Consider the following 23,825-nt stretch of genomic DNA (forward strand, 5'->3'; position numbering starts at 1 on the left):
TCAGGGCAGCCACCTCGTGATTCATTGTGCGTTCACGATCATTTGACTGGAGTTTCAAACTAACTTTAGTCTAGCACCACTGCAGGCCGTTGTGGGAAACACACCTGAATAATTGATTAGAGGGAGAATTATTGGAAAAATGTTTGACAGGTGATTAATTCAGTTGTTGTGCTTTCACGCTGGAAGGACTCTGGTGGGCTGTTTCCTTTTTAATTTTTCTACTTCCTGTCGATTTTTTTCTTCACGTCTTCAAAGTTTCCTTTGCTCTATAACAGATACTGGATTTATGATTCTTCTCTGTGGTCCAGAAAAATAAGAAAGTCCAACATATTTTCTCATTTTCTCTACTAAGAAAAAAAGAGTAAAAGTTCAGATTTATTTTATCTCTAAAATAAAAAATTAAAAAAGGTAATAAAAATAGTAATACATTTATACAATAAAGGAGAAATATGCCCTCAATGTTCAGAACCAGTGAGTCTGAGTGGTTGTAAGAATTTGTTTGAATAATCTTCAGAATTATAGTAGTAACTAAAAATAATAAAGATACAATCACAGAATACAAATATCAGAATCAAAATATTAAAATCATATTTAAATAGTTTAATTTACATATATACACATGTATATATAAATATATACATACATACATACTGTATGTACTGTATGTACATATATAAATTGTGCTGTGATCAACTTTAGCTTTTTAAAATAAATGTAAAACAAATTTGTTTCTATTTTGTCTTCTTAATATAAATCATAATAAAATGAAATATATAATCTATCTTAACCAAACTCTATTCCAAAAATATATACATATATATTGACGTGTGTGACACCAATATAACTGACCTGATGTGTCAGTGAATTTATTTTAAATTTCACATTCCTGTCCATATTCCACCAGTAAAAACTTCTAACTCCTCCCTTCCTTGTCCTCCTCCTTCCTTCACCTCCTCCTCTCCGTCCGCCGCCTTCTCCTCAGGAGCGTCTGCTAATGAGTCTACTGCCCAGGAATGTTGCCATGGAGATGAAGGAGGACTTCCTGAAGCCGCCTGAGAGGATCTTTCACAAGATCTACATCCAACGTCACGACAATGTCAGGTACGGGGGTGTCATGACAACGGCGGACGGCCGAGGGCCTGCGGAGCTTTGATCCAGGTGTCACCTGCTGTGACGTCAAGGTCAAGAATAGAAGGAGCGCAATTAAGATTAGCCCTTAATGCTAACGCTGAGGCAACTAAGGTATGGAAAAGGCTAGAAGGAGGAGAAGGAACAGAAGGAGGAAAAAGAAGAAAAGGAGGAGAGGAAGTTCTTGGCTCGCAGCTACTTCAGCCTTGACATCCATTTATGGCTAAATGTTGGTGATTGCTGTGTCTAAATTGTATCTGGTTTCAGGCTTTTTCAGTTCTTTGTCAATCATACACTTAGCTTAATAACTTTCTGTAATGCAAACTTTAAGAATTCTATCTATTAGCTTTGTAAACAAACACCAAGTTAGTTTAAAATATTCTAACTACATATGAACTAGTTTGGACCTAAGATTAGATTTTCTTTAATGTGCAGATGAAGATCAGCCCAAAACACGGAGGACTTTTCCCTTCAGCTTCTGTAAATTCCATCACAACAGCAGTGCCACGTGTTATTATTTAACAACGTCTGGATTAAAAAACAAATTGAATTAAATGACTTTATTATTTTATGAGCTTCAACAGCCGACACTCACGAGCCACTTGTACTGAAGAGAGAGAATATTAGAGAGCGTGAGAACGTGGCCTGACTCTGAGCTGGTTTCATTCCAACGAGTTAGTAACGAGAAAAAGAGAGACAACGAGAGGGGGAGAGAGAGAGAAGGAGAGAGAGAGAGAGAGAGAGAGAGAGTGATATATGGCTGCTGCTGTGAGTGGGTGTGGAGGGCCAGGTAACATGTCAACAGCACTCCTGTCAAGAGACCATCCTCCACCCTCTCCCTCTCTCTCTCCCTCTCTCTCCCTCTCCCTCTCTCTCTCTCCCTCTCTCTCTTCCTCTCCCCGTCTCTCTCTGTCTGATGAGCTCCACCTCTTTCCCACAGCTCGGCTGAGCGTGGGCAGAGAGGCTGTTCCCCAGCTTCTTCTCTCTGCTGCCCTGGCCATCAGCCAAACATCTCTCTGCTGCTGCCGCACCAACATGAGTCCAACTTCTTTGTGATTTTGAACAAAGCAAAAATTGCAAACTTTTAAAAAGAAATGTTTGTTCAAATCAACTCCATGACCTGAATAATTAAAATGAAGTAAATCAATCTATAAATAAAGCTGACACCGAGGGTGGAGAGGAGAACGAGAAGTTTAAGTGAAACAACTACTACTTAAAAAAATGTTCCAAAATGAAAAAAAGAAAAAATCCCACAGATGCTTTAATTGGCCACTAAAATGCTGAATCAGGTGACTCCTTTGGTTCATCTCTCTTTCAACCCACCCCCCTTTACTCCCCTCTGCCCTTACTCATCCCTCCTCCTCCCCCCGTCATGGCCCAACCTGCAGTGCGTTGCGTTCGGAGACAAATCACATGACGAGCCCTTCAGTCCAACTGCAGTCGTGACCGTGGCTCCACAGCAGCTTCGCGGCTCTGCTGAACACAACAGAGAAACAATGATCCAGTCACGATGCAGGATGAGAATGAGCTTCATCATGAGGCATAGATCCAAACGCCGCTCAACTGCCAAGTTGGGAAGTCTCCCTCTGCTGTCTGCTCGGAGACACGCCCATGACTTAGGATTCAGACCAGTGAAAAATCATGACAAAATAGAGTTCTGTAACTGTTAATGAAACAGTACAATGTAAGTGAAACTTTAACTGAAGAAACCACCGGAGCCCAACACGAACCGTACTGTTAGTCTGGTAATGGTTTTTTTGGTTTGTTTTGGAAACTGGAGGCTCCAATGATGTCATGCTTTTTTTCTATGGCCCAGTACTAAACGAACCACAGCCTGGTACTGGTACTGGTACCGGTACTGGTACTGGTACTGGTACTGGAACTGGTACTACAGATTCCATTTTTCTTAATTTGTTTTTTTTTGCTCCACTCAGAACCCCAGCCCTGAGTGGATCCTCTACTTCTCGGGGAAGTCAAATGCTCTCCCTCTTGAGTCAATAAGATCCTTAACACCTTGTTTTGCTGCCAGTTGTCCTGCCCCTCAGCAGAGGAATGAGGAGATAAGTAGCTTTCAACACCTCGGCGCTGCCACAGCAGCTAGCTAGCCCGCAGCGTGCAATTTTCCACTGTAATTGATGTAATGCTTGGCCTAAAAGATGCTTTTACTTATCACTGATTGAATTAGGGCACTTCTGCTCGCTTCCCTTTTGATCTTCATTAGTCGCCTTTCCTCCGGCTGTTCTGTGTCAGAAAGGTTGCTGCACTTCCTGCCGTTTCTGTGGTTCAGAGTTTATTTACTGGGGAAAAAATAGCAAAAAAACAGACGGAGTCTAAGCCAGGCTGTCAAGACCAGATGAATTCCTCCCTCACTCGGGGCTTATTCTTTTTTTCTTCTTCTTCTGTTCTGACAGCATCCTGTTTGCAGACATCGTGGGCTTCACCAGCCTGGCCTCTCAGTGCACGGCGCAGGAACTGGTCAAACTCCTGAATGAACTGTTTGGGAAGTTTGATGAGCTGGCAACGGTAAGGTTTCACCTCCGCTTTCACCTGTGTCTGTGCTGAGAAAGTCAATACACGCTCTTCAAACTGAGTTCAAGGAAATATGGAATATGTTTCTCAGTCTCCACTGACTCCCCCTCTCTCCCCTCCCCCCTCTCTCTCTCTGTAAATACTACTGGTGTGCAGTAGCTTTTTTTTTCTTTTCTCCTGTAAACACATCTACCTGCTGCATCTGCTGGACTAAAAATAAAATCGAGGTCCAGAGTGTGCGATATGCTCAGCAGGCTAATGGTACCATCTCAGAGAATTTTTGGAAATTGTTTTTTCGATACATTTCTTATTAGGGATGTCCGATATTAACTTTTTACTGATATCCGATATGCTGATATTGTCCAAACACTTAATTTCCGATTCAGATACCAGCTAATACCGATACAGTGGTGCTAAAGCAGTGTTTCTCAATTATTGTCTTCAACGTTCCCCCTAGGGGGGAATTCAAATATCATTGAGCGTCTGGTAATATTTATGTATTTGTTTATCTGTACAAACTACTGTATGAATGTATGGCACCTGCGTTCTGCATACAGTCCCAGGAAAAACCAATAAGGATTTTTACAGATATGACTAAATTATGCTTATATCAAAATGGACATCCCTAATTATTATCTGTCTCTTCTTAGTCTCTGAATCCAGAGAATAAGATATAGTTTTTTACTCTTTTAATTTCATGGACATTTAGCAGCAGTTTCTGCCCTCTGTCACTTTGTACAGAGATGAAGAAGAAGAAAAAATCATTTGAGCACATGCTTAGAAACAGATGGTCTTTTCTGGAAATTGTGAAATCACTGCAAGGTAGCTGTAAAGAAACAAACAAAATCAAGTGTATTTATATCTTTTTGGACACAGTGGATGAGCTCACAATATTGAACAAACTGACTGATGTTTACGGGACCCTTAGTTTGAGCCTCACCCGTGGATTAGTCAGATGCTGGTTGCACTCAGTTGGCCGAGAAAAATGATTAGAAATTTAAATTTAAATTCTAGCTCCTGTTATGAAATGGTGTGACTGAGTGGTCACTCTCAGCCTACAGATAGGGAGGCGAGCTGGCCGTCAGGGACCGCGCACAGTTGGCGAGCTTCGCTTTCAGAACACAAAAAGCCTCCAAGACGAGTGCATGTATTATTTAGTCCTGGCTGCAGCTCATTTATTATGTCACGGCCGGGTATCGATCCAAGAGTGGAAGTAAATCAGGAGGGAGAGAGAGAGAGAGAGAGAGAGAGAGAGACAGAGTGGGGCTGACTGACATAGAGAGAAGGATAGAGTTGAGGACGAGTGGGGAAGGGTGGGTGAATTGGATTTTTTGACAGGGAGATAGGAAGGTGAAGGTCTTCCTTCTTTGGATGTTATATCTGTTTTGTGAAATGAATTTAGTGAACGTTAAAGGTCAAAGGTCAAAGGCCACATGATCTAATCTTTACTGTCCTCCAACCATCTCAAATTAGACCTTAACCGTAATATGAAAACAGTTCTAATCTGTACTCCTGTAGAACTGGAGGGTTTGATTAAAGCAGACCAGGACAAACTGTGGCCCACGGGCCAGATACAGCTCGCTGGGCTTTCTAATCTGGCCCGCCAAACATTAGTACTAAGTATGGTAAAGACTGATGTCAATCCTTCTGTTTCACGCGTTTCTGTTTCCCAGTAGGGCAGATAATAAATGTGCCAGAATCTTTTTGAAAGTTTATTCTTGTACATTTTATTTAAATTATTTTGCCCGACATTCTACAGCCAACTAATACTGAACCGACTCACCAATCACATTTTGAATCTTGTTTTGGACCCTGAGCCATAAGTTTGCCAGCCCCTGGATTAGAGGATAGGGTTAGGGACTGGGGTTACTTGTAGTTAAGGTTAGGTGACGTTAATGTTAGGATTAGGTTAGTTGAAGATAGTTGAGATTAGGTCAGATTACTCTATGTAAGGTTAGGTCAGGGGGGAAATTAGTTAGGAAGAGGTAAGGTTCGAATCCCTAACTTTTGGATGTTTGAAAATTGGTAAATTTAGAGTGAGGTGATGGTTAGTATTAGTGGGATGGTTAGTTAGGGTTTTAGGATCAGAATTAGTTAGTGTTATATTTTATGGTTATATATATATATATATATATATATATATATATTTAGATACATTTGGTCAGGTTAAGGTTTGTGTTGGAGTTGCTGAGTTTCCAGGTGAACATTAGAGAAAGGAGACTCTGCCTCATTAGTGCAGACTTTGGTCTCCATGAGAACCAGTGATCCTGAAAATGTCAGTGTGTAAACAGGAACAGGTTGTAAATGAAGTAGCGAAAATAAGTACGCACACATACTCTCTGACACACACACACGCACACACACACTCTGACACACACACAAACACATTCCAGCTTGTTTACCTGCGTTATTTTTAGTAACGTTGTTTTATCCATTCTGCCAGCAGACGGTACAGCAGAACTGACACAGCCTCAACACACACACTCACACACGCGCACGCGCACGCTGAGACACACACACACACTGGTGTGTGTGTGTGTGTCTCAGCGTCAGGTCAGAGAGGATCAGATTCTGCCACTAACAGACTATATTTAGCCGTGACAAAGAGAGTGAATGTTTAAAGTCTTTCAGATTTGGCTCAGTGAGTGAAGAGGAGAGAAGTCAACACTGACTTCAGGGTGAAGGATCTTCAATGTGTCTCTTCATAGACTGATGTTATATGAATTACTAATAAGTAAGAAAATCATTACTGTTATAAGACTGGTTTATTTTTCATCATAGCAACCACTTGAAGCTTAACAACAATATATATATATGTGTGTGTGTGTGTGTGTCTCACAGTGTCTTAGTGAAATCTTATGAGGAAAAATATAAAATGTAAATGTGTGTGTGTGTGTGATGCTGCAGCAGCTGCGACTTAATTGAGATTTATACCCCGTTGTCTTCATGAGGGTGGGGAAAAAAATCACTTTAAACCCAGCTCTGTCACAGCTGCTGAGTCTGACTGTTACTGCTGCTGCTGTTACTGCTGCTGCTGTTACTGCTGCTGCTGTTACTGCTGCTGCTGTTACTGCTGCTGCTGTTACTGCTGCTGCTGTTACTGCTGCTGCTGTTACTGCTGCTGCTGTTACTGCTGCTGCTGTTACTGCTGCTGCTGTTACTGCTGCTGCTGTTACTGCTGCTGCTGTTACTGCTGCTGCTGTTACTGCTGCTGCTGTTACTGCTGCTGCTGCTGTTACTGCTGCTGCTGTTACTGCTGCTGCTGTTACTACTGCTGCTGCTGTTACTGCTGCCACCACTGTGCAACACATTTATTCCCCACAGGTTTAACCTGAACTTAACTATAACAGACACCCGCCCGCCCCGACCTTAACCTTCTCACTACTGTAGCTGAAGCATTTAGGCCTCACTGGGGACACACAGTTTAGCCTCAATTAGACAAAGTGTTCCCAGTCATTGGTCTGGTTTCTCCACTTATCTCCGACAGAAAACACAGATAGCTTCCTCCTGAAACATGGCTCACTGTCAGCTGATAATTTCTCTCATTTCTCTTCCTTCCTTGCCTTACAGACATGCACACACTCTTACACACACACACAGACACACATTTCTCCTCCTAGTGCTGGGATAATCATCCACGTTCTGAATTCTCATATCCTCCCACGCCTGAATCTTTCTGCTCCCGTGAGCAGAAAACCAGAGCACGGAGCAGCCGTCTCCTCTCCTCTCATCTTCGCCTCTCACCCTGCAGTTGTCATGAATCCCTGGAAGTGTTTGTGTGTACGGGGTGTGTGTGTGTGTGTGTGTGTGTGGGGGGGGGGGTGTATGTATGCCACCTCATGTGGTTCTCATTTAGAGGGAGAGAGGATGGGAAGCAGAGAGGGGAGAAGTTGAGCAGCGGTTGAATCTAAGCAGATGGTACTTGTTTTACTTTCTGCCTGGCCATCTGGAGTTTACTTAAACTGATGACTTCATCATCAAACACCAACCCACCAGCCAAGTATGGCACTCACTGCTCATATACACACACTTAGAGGGCACGGCAGCAGCCACTAAGGTGCTTTAACGGTATCATGTGTGTGTGTGTCTGTGTGTGTGTCTGTGTGTGTGTGGTATCATGTGTGTGTGTCTGTGTGTGTGTCTGTGTGTGTCTGTGTGTGTGTGTGTCTGTGTGTTCTCGGACTTTTTGCAGAACGTGCACTGTGACAAATAGCTCATCTATCTGGGAGTGTGTGGGTGGGATTTCTACTTCAAGAGCGTCTGAGCAATTAGACTTTGCCTGGACTACAAACACCCCCACACATACACACACACACATACACACACACACATACTCACACATACAAAGCAGTCATATATCAGGGTTTACATATAGTACAATGTACTACATCCTGACTGGATGTACAGTGTACATTTTCAGATCAGTGTCATTAACCCAGGTCGACTGATTTAACCCTCAGAAAATATTCACTTCTTTCAACTTTGACTTTCTTTATCAACCAGGCGGTGCGTTCAAGTCCGTCAACAATCAACAGAACGGCTGTCACCATATTTCACCATGTACTGCATGAAAACCAGCAGCACATCAGTCCTGGTTATTCAAATTTAACCATCTGTTCATCAACATATGTCTCTCTCCCTCTCTCTCTCCCTCTCCCTCTCTCTCTCTCTCCCCCCGCCCCCATATTCATGCAGGAGAACCACTGCAGGAGAATAAAGATCCTGGGCGACTGTTACTACTGTGTGTCCGGCCTGACCCAACCCAAGGCTGACCACGCCCACTGCTGTGTAGAAATGGGGCTGGACATGATTGACACGATTGCGTGAGTCACAAACCCGAACTCCAACTTTGGCATTTTAAAACGGTGGTTCATGGCACTCGTGGAGTCCCACAGTCCATAAACAGATAGGGGTGGGGGGGGGGGGGGTGATTGAATTGATTGCTGTACATTTACCAGACTTCTGAATGTAAGCGTTCATGGTTGTTGGTCTCTTTAATGGACTATAATGGAGAACTGTCCAGGGTGTGTCCCCGCCCCCTATCTTGTGCTGATATCCGCTTTGTCTCTGTATCAGGACCAGTAAAACGGTTGGTTGATCAGTGGACTTTTTCAGATACTTCAGTTTTTTTCCCCACAGTCCAAATATCAGGCTGTGACCTGAAGTCATCTGGTGACCCCGCCCAGGTCGTACTGCAGTTTTCTGCGTACTGCAGTTTTCTGTGACGTCCTCGGCAGCTCATGTGTTGGTGTCTCCTCTGTTACTTCTCTGTGTCCCTTCCTCTCCTTTGTCCCGTGTCCCTCCCCCGTGTCTCGGTTGATTGCTCACACATGTTGCTAATTGCACTCACCTGTGTCTCGTTAGCTCCCCTCCCATGTGCTCTTCTTTGTTCTGTCTCAGTTCAATCTGTTCCTTTTCTCTGTCACGCATTCCAGTTTTTGTCTTTCTTCAAGTTCTCTGTAATGTAGTGGATTTAGCTGCACGAGTGTGTGACACTGCCACCTTCTGGTATTGTCTTATTTTTGATGCAGTTCCAGTTGCGTTGAACGAGCGTCGGTTGTGGCCTCTGAACCTCGGTAGGCAGAAGAATTCCTTGATATGTTGACTGCTGCTGTTACTTACTAGCATTAGCATTAGCATTAATTGTACACTGTTTAAAATTGTATTTCCAGAAAATAAAACATTTGAGGAAAACACTCTTACCCCAATGATCTTCGCTACTACACGACTGTTATAAAAATTATTTTTCCTTTGCTTATTTCCAGTGAAGCCCTTTCAAAATAAAACACAGCTTTAAGGCCCAATGTTGAACATCTCAGGTCTGATGATGAAAATATACTGTATGCAGTCAAAGACAATTAACAAAGTTGAAGTGGGTGAGGATCACTGCCTCCCCAGCCCTCCCTCCCTCCCTCCCTCCGTCCTCCTACACACACAGCAGCAGCAGCTTCTCCCTGTTGTGTCCTTGCGACACGTTCTCTCCTGCTGCTCCGTCTCAGTGGACGGATGTCGCTGTAGGATTCCTTTATCTCTGAGGACAGGTGCAGCCGTGCACACTCATCTCTCTCTATGTCTGCGTGTGTACAGCACTCCTCCTCCGGCCCCTGATGCAGACTACTATATTTTTCTACTCCCAACTCACCCTTAAACACACACACACACACACACACACACACACACACACACACTGTTTGCTCCCTGCTCTCAATTTCCTTCCTCGGCTCTGTCCGTAACTCTGTCTTTCGTCTGAAGTGTCTGACCCCCTGCTGGTGTCGGGGAGCATTGTGTAGTGATTTACTTCACTACACAATGGGTGAGTGGTTGGTAACGGGGGAGTAAAGGGGGTGAGACTTTGGAAAAGTCCTGCTTTATCTGCCCTGCAGCACAACACAGTAATGTAAACACCCAGAAATGTATAAACCAGAACGTAGATGTGTGTGTGTGTGTGCGTGTGCGCTCAGTACATGATTTAATTAATTGACTTAAATCAAATTAATCAGAGAAAAACACCCTTTCCCTGTAACAGTAACTGTTTTTTTACCTCATCATTTATGTCATTGTACATAAATGAAGTATTAAGTGTAATATAGTACTTTGTACTGTACTCTGTTCTGCCTGCAGGTCAGTGGTGGAGGCCACAGAGGTGGATCTCAACATGCGGGTGGGTCTCCACACAGGACGCGTGCTGTGCGGCGTTCTGGGCCTCAGGAAATGGCAGTACGACGTCTGGTCAAATGATGTCACGCTGGCCAACGTGATGGAAGCGGGAGGGCTGCCTGGGTCAGTACTCAGTGGTACAGTACAGTACAGTACACATACACACTGTGAATACAACACGCAGAGACACAGTGTGGTTTTATGATGTGTCCAACCGTGAGCCACGTCCAAGCAGCTCAAGGCGATCCAGGCTCCTTGAAATTTCCTTGAAAAACATTTAATGCAGTAATATTTGGTATTAAAAATCACACAAAAAATAGGGACGTAAGAAAGTGTTATTTATTTAATTTTGCTTTTTGAGCTAAAAGAAAAACAAAACTGAATCCTTCTTGATATATGTCACTTTTCTAAAAATATATTTTGGACAGAATTAAGATTGTACATTCTTAGTGCCAGATATTGTATTTTAGAACCTTCTATAAAAAGACAAAGAAAACCCCAAAAAACTCGTAATGTTCAAATGTAACACATGCATCAGGTTCCACTTTAGCGCCACCTGAGGTCACAGAGATTGAAGTCTGAGCTGTGATGTTTTAGTACTTTTGACATTTTAACAGACTTGATAAAAAATGGGACAGGAACAGTTTATATAAGTGATGGAGCCAGTCATTGTAAATAATGTATGTAATTATTCATTAAAATAGAAACTAATCTCCTTTTGGTTTGCATATAAAAAGCAGAGAAATGAGGTCACGTCCCTGACTCACTGACACCGAAGTCATTACGATTTTAGGACTGGCTCAGAGATTAAATGAGTCGTTAGGTTGAAACATTTTTGTGCTGCGAGGCCGATAAATATAACGAAGGACTTAATGATTTGAGACCTGGGCGCCACTTCTTTCATCAATTTCTCCCTTTTTGTCCTCCGCTCCCTGTCCATGCTCACAGCAAGGTGCACATCACAAGGACGACCCTGGAGTGTTTGAACGGAGACTACGAGGTGGAGCCGGGCTTCGGACACGAGAGACACGCCTTCCTGCAGAAACATCACATCGAGACGTTCTTCATCGTGCCCTCGCACAGACGCAAGGTAAAACTTCAGTTTCTTTCCTGGCGTCTTTTCATTTGTCACACTCTGTGCTACTGCTGCTGCCACAGCTGAGAGGAGACACATCTGTCTGCGCCGTAGCAGATGATGCTGGGATGCAGAGACACAGAGACATTTTCTGCGTGGAGCTGAGGAACACATGGCCGCTGTCATTATCTCACAGCAGCCTCACATGCGGCGAAGCTCAGCGTGCAAACACACACACTTAATAATCTGTCACGTTCTGCAGGGATTATAGGCTTAAACCCACACAATAATGGTTTCTTTAGTCATTTCTAACACTTCAATCCTTTCACGATAAAAACTTTTTACTTCCACATAATTTTACTTCACTTTATGGGCAACGTGTCACTGTTTTAACTAGCAAAACTTATTTTAATGCCGTTAACAAATCCTTACAGCAGTGATCATCAACTGGGGGCACGCAGGCCAAATTCAGCTCACCAAACTGCCCTATCTGGTCTGCGACTAATAAAGAAAATGAAAACAAACACAACAAAACTCTCTAATCCTCACTATTTACATTCCATTAGACAAAAAGCTGACATTTATTTCATTATATTTCAGTGTCCAGCGCCCCCAGGTGATGTTAGCGTTCCCCGTTGTTCCCCTGTCTGATCTCTTTCTCTTCTCAGATTTTTCCAGGTCTGATTCTGTCCGACATCAAACCTGCCAAGAGGATGAAGTTCAAGACGGTCTGCTACCTGCTGGTGCAGCTCATGCACTGCAGGAAGATGTTCAAGGCCGAGATCCCCTTCTCCAACGTCATGACGTGTGAGGACGATGACAAGGTGAGTGGCTGTTGTCTGGGTCTCCAGCACTGCATTTCAGAAAGGGGCTCTAAAGTGTGCCTCCCCCAGGGGGCGCCACAGCACTGCAAGGAAGGCATGAAACCAGAAGAAAGACAGGCAGAAGTTGTAAGAATTACTAAGTCGATCATGAACCTTGAGTTTTGGTGTCGAACTGGTTCGTTACACTCATTGTTAGTGTAAAACGTTGGGAACTCTGAGAGACCTCCACCACAGATTAACACTGGGGTGTTAAACATGATCCCCCCCCCCAGGGATCACAGCCTTACGTTCTGTACAGGCTGAGGTTCTTGTTGTTAGAGCGCCTCCTACTGTCAGGTTCAAGTTCCGAGGTAATGTTCTAACTGAAGTCCAGATGCCGCCTGTTCCGGGCTCCTATTGGTCAACGACGGTAACTCAGTCGGAGTGTGTTATGAACTAGTGTCAGTACTGCTCTGTGAAGTTCAGTTTCCTCCGTGTGAGTCACAGATCATAAAAATACCATCTGTGTTCCGAGGTTTTTTCACCTGCGGTCCACGCCGATGACACTGGCAGCGTGTTCAGGGTCTGTACAGTGAATTCTCCAGTCGAGGTTCAACCAGAGTTTATCCCCGTGTTTGTTACAGTCGTATACAGTGGCGTGTGATTTTTAAAATTTTTGTTATGCTGTTATTGCTGAGTTCAATGGTTGAGGGAAAAAAATCCTTTTTAATGTTTTTTTTCCATTTGTGATGGAGAGAAATCCATCATAAATACTTAATCTGTACACACGTAGTAGGACGCACACACACACACACACACACACACACACACACACACACACACACACTGTGCAGTATCCCTACATTAGACTACATGAAGAACAGTAAGCCAGTGGAGTTGATCTCATGTTTGACTTCTGATGTAAAGCCTTTGCTTTTAAGCCTCCAGTGTGTGTGTGTGTGTGTGTGTGTGTGTGTGTGTGTGTTTACTGAATGATGCCCACTCTGCGAGTGTATTCATTTCCACCCCAGTGTGAAGTGGCGAGGCCACCGAGGCTGTTTGAGCCTCAGCTGCTGGTGTTCTCAGGTCAGCGTTGCGGCTCCTTGGAGCCTCCTCCTCCTTCACCTCCATCAGGGTCCGGCTGTCACAAATAACACCGGGACTCTAATCCGTCCAATCGTGTGAGCTCGGTCGGGCAAGATTTCTTCATGATTCTGATAGGGCTGCATTATTCCTGTTGGTAATCACCCACGGCCTGGTATTATCTCAGATCAAAGCCGTAGGCAGCCTGTACCATGGTCATTCAAAGGGTCACAATCCTTATTTTGAAGCACAGGAAGGTTTTAATGGAATTACATCACGACTCATCACGACGTACAAACGTACAAAATAGAAAATCGAAGTGAGATCTTCTTCGATCTTTACTTCTATCTGTACAGTTCGTCCTTGGTTTACGACGTCCTCGACCTACGGTGTTTGGTGGTTTTGTCTCCCATAAATTTATTTAAGAATGTCGTGTTCCATCATTCCGATGTACCGCATGTTTGCATGGGAACTAGTTGGCGAGCAGAGCGTAGGAATACATTGTCACGAGGTGCTGTATGAGGGAGACGTCTTTGTTTCTATGTACTGGTTGTACGTCAAACATTTTGTTTCTTTTGTGTTGCTTTTTTGGGAACTTTTTGCCCTTCATTATGGCTCCGACACAGTGAGTTGAGTTGCGATGTAGGAACAGAACTGGTCGTAAGTCAAGGACTCCTCGTGATTATCTTTTTATTCCAAGCAGCCAAACAAAATGTGAGGTTTGTGACGTTTGTTGACGGGAGAGGATAGAGTGCAGTACAAACCTAATACTCCCTGTACTCCCTAAAATACCTCTGCAGCAGTATTTTTCCAGTGATTCAATATTCTTAAATATTGATGTATTTCCAGGTCATTGTTTTAATTGTTGAAGTGATCTGTGATTTATCACCTAGTCCTTTGATTGTCCTTCCTTCCCCTGTGTCCTCTGATCCGTCCTTGGATCTGGACACACTTTCACGCTGCCCAATCACACGCAGATACAAACAAGCATTACTTTATTAAAGCTGAACTGAGGTGAACTCTCGGCACATACCAGCGCACTCTCCCACTCTCTGACTCTGTGATTTGCTGAGCCACAGGCCTTTTTCCACCGCCGACGTTTTGACAGCGCCGTTAAAAGACGGAGAGCGCAGGTGTAATTAAAAACATTAATCAAGGCTGCATTACTCTGGTCTCTGGGCCTGGGTCATGTGAATTCTCATTGGCTTACAGGGACTCTTAAAGGCAACACAACCGCCATTATGGTTATTAATTACACATGTGTTTTTGCCGCGGCAGCTCTCAAAAAGAAAACAAAGGTCTGTAATAAAGCTGATGTTGCAGAGAGTTGGAGCCTCGGAGGCTCGGAGTGTGAGACGAGACGGTCCGGAGATTACTGGCTAAATTTAACTCCAGTTGGAAGGAAGCTGGGGTGAGAATCGTACTCACTCTGGAATCTCCCAGACTTATGGATAATTTGGATAAAAATGCTGCGGCTGCTCAGCAGCAGTCCAGTCGTCCGGCGGCAGAGTCTAAACAAAACTGAAACCTCATTATTTCTTATGGCTCATCAACCCAGGACTTTAACTAACCCACAGTCATCTCATTTTTTCCCCCCAGCTGCATAAATTTGCCTCCAGACGTCACATTGGCAAAAACTCGAGTCATTTAGAACATATTTGAAACCAGACTGATTATTGTCTGGTTATTTTGGTTTGTACTTTGTGGAGCAGAGAATTTAATCACACTGATTTATTTTTATTTTTTATTATATTAAAGTTCAGCCTATGGCCTTAATTGTATTTTAATTTCAATTTTTGAAAATATTTTATTTCCTTTGTCTGCTCAGTTAATAACTACACGTCTGGCTACTGTTAATTATTTTTAGCTTTTTAGCTAATTTGAATCTTTATTAACTTTTGGCTGTTTGTTTTGTCATATTTTCTTTTTCAACTTTTAAATATGATAAGATGAAAGACTCTGTGGAGACCAATTACACACCTTCTTTTTTTGCTGCTTTTACAGCGGAGGGCGCTGAGGACGGCCTCAGAGAAGTTCAAGAACCGAACATCTTTCTCAGCACCTGCGGTGCAGCAATCCCCGGGAACTCGAGTTAACCGCTACATTGGGCGACTCATTGAAGCACGACAGACCGAGTCGGAGATGTCGGACCTGAATTGCATCACTCTCTTCTACAAGAGCAGAGACAGGGAGCGCAGGGTGAGGACACACACACACACACACACACACACACACACACACAGACATACACAGATTTACAAGTTTAAATCCAAGAGGTCAAAGTGGCTAACATGTTAGCTGTTAGCATGTTTGGTAACAGTGAACGTCATCGAGTAAAGACTGGGTTAGAGTGACTCACAGTTGTTCATAATAACAAGATGAGTAACGATGGGAATTGAGAACCGATTCCACCGACGCACTTGCTTGATGACATCACACATTCACTCAGAGTGTTAACAAGCAGAAGCGCTACTGAAGTAGGATTGAATTCCACCAAATAAATACTCACAGAAGACATTTGAAAAATGCAGCAACAAAGAATTTCATCCAAAGTCCAGGAACAGTTCATCTGCGCTAACATGGTGCTATCGACTCTGGGAAGAACTTGAAACATGACGTTCAACTCCAGCTCCAGGTCCAGGTCCTATGATAACATTTAAATGAATGCCAGAGTCTGATTGGCTCGTACATACATAATATAAAAAAATGTGAATGAAAGAAATTGTAGGTGTTTTATGTTGAGATTTCCGTAGAGCAATATTAGCATATTAGGTTAAAAAAAGAGCTTTATTGATCCCATATTTGGGAAATTCTTGTATTAGCAGCAGATATGCTGTTACCAGGCTGCCCCCAGCAGGCACCAAGCATGTTGCTCTGGGCATCGAACCCAGGACTCTGTGATACTGATAAGGGATTAAGACATCAGGATATTTAATCGACCCAGAAACTTGGGGCTAAACATGGAAATAAAGCAGTTTAGAAGTGCCAAACACTGAGTCGCTGTGTTCTCTGTTCACCTGCGGGAAGAAACTTTACCATAATTACTGTGAAACTGTGGTTAAATCTCCCCACAGTTTGAGTTTAATCTGCGCCGAAACCCACGCACCAACATCCAACATCAGCAGAGGCCAGCCTGGATTTATTTCTATAAAGAGGAGCAAATTAGAACAAATAGAGTTTGTACTTTTCCTCATTACACACACGCTAACATGCCTCGTGATTCCCCATCTTATTATCTCACACACACACACACACACACACACAAGCTGAACAGCCTCTGATTCTCCTTTTTTCCTGTCTCCCACGCCTGTTGTCTATGAGGTGTGTGTGTATATGTGTGTGTGTGTGTGTGTGTGTAATCCATCCACCCTCTCAGGAGGGGGTTCAGATAATGATTCGGGAACGTCTGAGTGGCACACGTGATATCTTTCTCCTGTGTGTGCGTGGGTAGAGTCATAAAGGAGACACGGATCAGGGATGTGTGTGTGTGTGTGTGTGAGAGAGAGAGAGAGGGAGAGAGAGAGAGACTCTGTGAGGTAAAAAAGATGTCAACTGCAAAATCAAAGGAAAAAAAATCATAGAAATTAAAAACAAAATCAAAGAATATAATTAGGTCTCATTTTTCTAAAAATAAATACAGAATAATGAACACTTATTTTTAAGAGTTCTTTGTTGGTTCTTATCTTTTAATACAGAATAATGAACACTTATAAGAGTTCTTTGTTGGTTCTTATCTTTTCTTCTAACTGAATAAATTATATTTTTTCCGTATTAAATGTTGGAGACTTTTAATGTTTTTCAGTTGTTAATAACCAAACTGTTGTGGTGCTGCGGTGAAGCTGTTGATCTGTGCTCCTGAACTCTATGACCTCAGTCCAATAATAATAAGAATAAAACCGTCGTCTTCAACAGAATAAATCTGGGATTTCAGTCGTTTGATTGAAACCATTAACACACATTACGTCCACTCGTGTGGAATTTATCGTTCTGACATTCGTTGTCTCCCTTACCCATCAAATTGATAAAACTGACGTTATGGTTTTTTTTTTACAATCCCTGTTAACTTGTGTGTAAGATCACTGACTAGTACTGTGGATTGGCAACAATCTGACAATACAATACGTATCATGATACAGGGACAACGATACAATATATTGTGACATATTGTGATGCTATAGGCACGACGATATATTGAGGTTTTTTTTTCACCAATGTAATTGTAGTCAAACTGTCAGTAAAGACACAACGCTGTTCCATCGTAGGTCACTGACATTGGAACAGAGGGATCCACATTTGGAAAAAATGAACCAACACCAGGAATATTTGACAGGGTAATAAAAAAAAGTTACATTGCTGTAAAATAACGATATGGTATTGTGAAATGAAATATCAGGACATTTCAGTAAATCGATATTTTCTTACACCTCTGTCACTGATTCAGTTTAATTAAATCCGACTCATCAGTTCCATTCCAACCCCACTGTCCTCCAATAAATGGGTTGTATTCTTCTCTCTAATTGAAATCCAAGAGTCCTTGAAGAACCAGGAGTCTGGTCCAGACCAGATCAGTGACCTCTTGGTCAGTGGAAATCACTCCTGACCCACAGCAGAAATAAACACGGCCTAATTTGCATCCAAACTCTGGATTTCCGTGTCCAGAAACATCTGAGAAGGTGTTTCTACTTGTAGATTGTTACTAAAAAGGGGGAGGAGCCTAATCTTTACATCACTAATAATCTGTCATTGTGTGGTTTCCTGGAGTAACATCTCCAAAGTATTGAGTACTTCTAATGTCAGGTTCTGTATGTAGTATCTCATTCTTTTTCGTTTGTTCCAGTATCAGCAGGTTTACGACGACTATTTCATCAGCGCCGTGGTTCTGTCTCTGATCCTCGCTGCTCTGTTTGGCCTCATCTATCTGCTAATGATCCCGCAGTGAGTACAAACACACGGACGCACACAAACACACACTGACTACACAACGGCCGTGGGTTCATTCCCGCAGCTTGATTGGATCGATCTCAGCAGAGTAGAGGGAGACAATTAGACAGGAAGTTGATTTCACTACAGTCTGAGGAAAAAGACGGGGAACGCGTCGAATACTTTTACTCCTCTATTCATCTTCTCTCCTCTCCTCTTCTTTTCTCACCTTTCCTCTCTTCTTCTTTTCTCTCCTCTCCTCCCCTCCGCTCCCTCAGGGGGATGCTGGTGCTGCTGCTGCTGGTGCTGTGTGTGTGTTTCCACGTGGCCTGTGTCATGTACCTCCATCTCACCAGTGTTCAGGTAGGACTCTCTGATCTCCCCCAGCAGGGAGCTGCTCCTCTGAAACTGGTGGAGGACCTCCTCCTATTTCCACTCTGTCACTTTCTCACCTCCTGTCGACTCCACTGAGAGGCAGCACCGAGTGTCTTTATGAAGTCAATTGCAGTACAAAGTGTTGTACACACACACACACACATATACATACATACATATATTAACACATAAATATATAATCAATCATAATTTATTAATTATTAATTCATAATATCTTAATAATTGAAAATATTTTATCTGTTTTTTTAATCAATTACAAGACATTTTATGCAACTCTTTTGCAGAGACATTTACATGACATGTTTTTTTACAAGACATTTTATGCAACTCTTTTGAATTCTAGACGACCCCACATAGAGTCGCGACCCTGAGGTTGAAAACACTGATTTGAAAGATAAGATCAACCTTTTTTTAAGACTAGTTTTTATTGGACAAATAAATTCAGTACACTATTAATGGCAGTGCAGCGCTGATTGATTCAACAGTAAATTTGGCCTTTTAAAAATCTGGATTGAAAGTATAAACAGCGCCTCCCACAGTCAGCAGATGGGAGATTTCATCGCATCTAAACTCTATATAAATATCACACAGCACTGAACTGTCAGCGTCTCCTCTAATGAGCGAGCGTTTATTTCAACGCTCCGTGATCAACGGCGTGTCCTCACCACTGTGTGGCAGTAGATGAACAGGTGCTTCATCTTCTGACCGACTTCTTCTACTCACCAACCAGCGTCTCTCCTCTGGTTCTAGTGCCAACCGGGCTGCCTCACCATCCAGATCCGAACGGTGCTGTGTGTGTTCCTGGTTCTGCTCACCTACTCTGTCAGCCAGGCCTGTGTGGTAAGAACATCCCATAATATCTGTGTATGAAGTGGGTTTTACTGTCTGCTGCAATATTTGTTTTTTCAGTGTGTGAAAAAACACATTTAATTTTACACTGAAAAGGTCACATGTTTGTCGTGACTCAGAAACAATTCTAAGACAAATATTGTATAAAATAAAATTAATAAGGTAAGAATGTCATTAAACACAAACTGAAATCGTTATGAATAAAGAAAATTGCTACAAAAAAATATTAAATTAAACTCAAATTCACACTGACGTTTTATTCAGAGTGAACAATCAAACCTCAATCTGGTTTTTGGGCTGTGAACCAGTGATCTCCTGTCTGCCATTAAAACTTCAAACCCAACTTAAAAACGAATTTAAAAAGTCCAATCACAGTTTCATTTTATTTGAAAAATAAAGTGAATATTAACCTCGAAACAAACTGATAAAACAAATGTCATCTGAGGATTCTCCTCCCTCTGCCCCCTCTGTGGGCCACGACCCAGATTTTGTCCTTTATTAAAAAAAAGCCTGGTCTCTGCAGTTGCACTGACATTGGAAATACTTTTATCATATCAGATCATATCAATTATTACAGTATTCATTAAAGGCAGCTGATTCACACCATAGTGAATTCACTTCATTTTGTTGTTTTCTTTCTGAGCTCTGAACTCCATGTGTCAGTATTACACTCCTCCACCGTCAGCAGCAGCAGCAGCAGCAGCAGCAGTGTTGGCGGAGACGTCATGTTGTCAGGCTGCCCATCCATCTGTCCTATTCTTCTAAAAACAGCTTCTTAACTCTCTCTCATTTTCCCTCCAAACTTGGACTTGGACTCAGTGAACTGATGATGCTGTCGTTGTGTTGTGAAGTCACTGACGTCTTGTTAACATCTCAGCCATGTCTTCAGAGAATTCTTTAAACAGTTTGCTGAGGTCAGAGTGACTGGCAGGCAGTCTGGTTAATTCTTATCATATTTAAAGTATATATTTTTATTTCCTAAATATATTTTAAATTGTATTCTGCTGTTAAAAATATATGACTCCATGTTTCCTGTTTTTTTAATGTTTTTTTTTTTCATCAACTGTTTGTGTTGTTATGTGAAAACAAACCAGAACTGATTTTTGAGGATTCTTCGGAGGATGAGGAAAGAGGGAGGAAATGGTTTTGAAGTGGAGCCATATTTGCACCAAGCTGTTGCACAATTTTCTGTTTAATAACTGATGATCAACAACATGATTTGACTCATTGTTCCAGCTGATTTATTCTGATTCTGCTTTTTTTATATTTTCAATCTAATCAATAATCCTACGACCTCGCTCCCCCTCCAGGTGGGATGTGTTCCGTGGGGAAGAGTGATGATAAATTCCAGTGGCTCGCTGGAGAACGTTCCCGTGGACGCGCTGGCCGTCAGACCCTCCAACACCACCCTGGTGGACAGAGTGTGTACCAACATGGCGTACGCGCTGCTGTCGTGCGTGGCTGGAACCCTCACCATCGTCCCCTACCTCAGAGTGTCCTCGCTTCCCAAGATCCTGCTGCTCCTCCTCCTCTCTGTCACCTACACCGTTGTCATGGAGTCCAGCGGCTATCGCCAAGCTGTGGGGTGAGACTCAGCTGTGGGGGTGTGGTGTGGTTCTGCATGGAATTCATATATAAAAGGGTCCGGATCATTCTGTCTGTAGACGTAGATTTTAGTTTCATGATTAAAAAAAAAAACACACAATTTGATTAGAAGATGGCGTTTGACTGTATGTGTGCGTCTGTGTGTTTGTGTGTGTCAGCGGCGGTTTCCTCCACGCCCGAGGTTACGACCCAGTGTTGGCGGTTCTGTTGTTTTCTGGAGCTCTGGCTCTTCATTCCAGACAACTGGACCTGAAACTGAGACTGGATTATCTCTGGGCGACTCAGGTGAGAGGAGTGTGTGTGTGTGTGTGTGTGTGTGTGTGTGAGAGACTCAGTTACCACAGTCACTGCCAGTGTGCTACTAGTAATATCAAGGGCTTATGATTCAGGTACTTCAGACTGAAGTACTGAAGTACTCAGAGTTTCCTGGAGCTCCGAGCGTCAGGACTTGACTCAGAGTCATCGATGACATCACAGAGACCTTGGTCATTAATGGTCCAGACAGTCACAGCACAAATCCAAATTGTGTGAATTGGACTCTCACTTTCTGTGGAGATTCAGATGTTTGTTTTTAAATTAGACCTCAGTCTCAACTAAAATCATCATCACGTTGTACGTCATGATTCTGGACTCTGTGTGGGATGGGGGGTGGGGGGTGGGGGGGCAGTTGTGGGCTCCAAAGAGCCTCTTGACTGGTGACAAAGCCATCACACATACAACATGTTAGTGTGTTAGAAAAACACCTCCAACACTGATACAAACACATATTTATATTTACTCCAGTAAACACAGTGGGCTGCAGGTGGTGCTGCCCATCGTCTGCTGCCCATGTGGGTCTTAACTGAAACAGCCAATATTTCATTGTCACATGACGTTAAATAACAAAAAGAGACGTGAGCAGCGGAGAAAATGTCATCAGCTGAGCAGAGCCAATCAACAGAGAGGAAATACGACTACAGCAGCAACGTTGCTCTAAGACAGTGTTTCCGTGGTGTGCCATGAGAGATCATTAGGTGTGCTGTGGAAAATGATCCAGTTTCACTTAGTTGGGCTGAAAACTATTATTTATTTATTGCCTATCATTCGTCTTTGCTCGCCAAAGCATGGAAGGCAGAACAATTAAATACTCTTCTGCTAGGTGGCAGCAGATGAAAACTGAAAAAAGATGATCAGAGCTGTTGAAGAAGATCTCTGAGTGTCTTTCTTCAATTCCTGCCAGTTTAACGGCATTATCTTCAACTAAACAGGCTAAATTTTAAATTATAAGGTCAAATGATTATATATCATTACATAGACTCATTGTGAGATTTTTGTTTGGTAGATTGCCATGGGGTTTTTCTTGAATTTCTTTTTTTGTTTGTTTGTTTTTTTAACTCTGAACCATTTATCTTCCTATTCCACTCAGATGAAACAGGTAAAAAAACACAGAAATAAAACCAGCTCAGGACAATGAACTCTGTCAGGAGAAAAGGCTTTTGTTTTCTTTCATCAGGACAGACATTGTCACACACTGGCCTTTTTGTTTGACGTGTGTGCGCGTGCATGTCGACGTGTTCAGACATGTACAATTCTAGAGAAGTGACTGAAACGTTACTATTTTTAGAACGAAACAGGCCCATTTGTGCTGTCTGTAGATCATTAGCCCCCTCTAGTGATGAGAAGGGGCAATTACACCTCCCTTTGAGGCTGGAAATGCAACAGAGCCGTTTTGTTTTCCAAACAATGGAGCACAAGTGTCAGTGATTCATGGTGTCCTCCTTTCCTCCTCATCTCTGTTCTTTGCTCCTGTTTCCAGGCGGAGGAGGAGAGAGATGACATGGAGAAGGTGAAGCTGGACAACAAGAGGATTCTGTTCAACCTGCTGCCGGCTCATGTGGCTCAGCACTTCCTCATGTCGAATCCCAGGAACATGGTGAGAATCTGAAGTCGTGCCCAGGCTCGCCCTCTGACAGGAACCGTCAGCCCTGAGGGGAGTTAATACCTTCCAAAGTAGACACAAAACATTTCCACAGCTTCCTGACACACTCACACACACACACACACACACACAGCCACACAGCCAGGAGGTGAGGTTGGGCTGTGTTGATGTATAGGTCAAAGGATGTCTAGACGTTTAGATTGAAACTGGGCTGAATTGAAAAGTGACAGGTTTGTAGGTATTTAATTCCTTCCTGCTTTTTGTTCGTGGGCTTTAATTTGTGTATTTGTTGTGAGGCGTTGATTCAAAGACATTTTTCACATTCCGTTCTGAACTGTTTGTTCAGAATAAAGTGGAGAGTGGCAGCAAGGCATGTCGCAGTTATAGATTTAAAAAGAAAATTTGATTTTAAGAACTGAGGAATTCAACCATTACTTAAAAAATAATTTATTTTTTATCAATTTCTTTAGTTATTATTTTTATTTTTTATACAAGGAAAAAAGTATAATTTGAGAATAAAATATATTTTTAAGTGCTAAAATGAAAACAAAAAGTTTTGTCAGGTGTATCACTGTTACTAAGTAGGTTTTTTTTCTGCCACTACTGCAGATTGAAACTCACTTAAGGCATGGTTGACAACGTTCCATGAACGTTTCAATTCCCACATGACAAGAACCAATTAGAGCATTAATCTACATTTCAGACTTAATGTTCTTTAATTCCTCTAACATCTGATATTATCTTTCATTAATAAACCAACTTTCCAACAGATAAAAATCTCCCACGACTTGTGAGGCTGTGACTTAAGAATCTCTTCTCAGCGTTGGAACGATTTCTGCTGTTAACTGTTAATAACAATAAT

The 23,825-nt window shown here is 42.6% G+C and overlaps 1 protein-coding gene across 4 annotated transcripts in view; it reads left to right on the forward strand.

Moving 5' to 3' along the window:
* LOC103399855 (adenylate cyclase type 1-like) overlaps positions 1-23,825 on the forward strand; it is a 37,623-nt gene that overhangs the window by 5,526 nt on the left and 8,272 nt on the right. For 3 of the 4 annotated variants that reach the window (XM_008338487.3, XM_025054154.1, XM_025054155.1), the window contains exons 3-15: positions 983-1,101; positions 3,540-3,651; positions 8,353-8,480; positions 10,279-10,437; positions 11,263-11,404; positions 12,058-12,213; positions 15,280-15,474; positions 18,113-18,210; positions 18,474-18,558; positions 19,342-19,431; positions 20,751-21,025; positions 21,204-21,330; positions 22,841-22,957. In XM_008338487.3, coding sequence (XP_008336709.1) covers positions 983-1,101; positions 3,540-3,651; positions 8,353-8,480; positions 10,279-10,437; positions 11,263-11,404; positions 12,058-12,213; positions 15,280-15,474; positions 18,113-18,210; positions 18,474-18,558; positions 19,342-19,431; positions 20,751-21,025; positions 21,204-21,330; positions 22,841-22,957 — 1,803 coding nt within the window. Of the gene's footprint in view, positions 1-982; positions 1,102-3,539; positions 3,652-8,352; positions 8,481-10,278; positions 10,438-11,262; positions 11,405-12,057; positions 12,214-15,279; positions 15,475-18,112; positions 18,211-18,473; positions 18,559-19,341; positions 19,432-20,750; positions 21,026-21,203; positions 21,331-22,840; positions 22,958-23,825 lie in introns of those variants that run through there. The other variant, XM_025054156.1, reaches the window with a different exon arrangement.

Source organism: Cynoglossus semilaevis, chromosome 2 (assembly GCF_000523025.1).
Source record: "Cynoglossus semilaevis isolate Cse_v1.0 chromosome 2, Cse_v1.0, whole genome shotgun sequence".
NCBI classification, from domain to species: Eukaryota; Metazoa; Chordata; class Actinopteri; order Pleuronectiformes; family Cynoglossidae; genus Cynoglossus; species Cynoglossus semilaevis.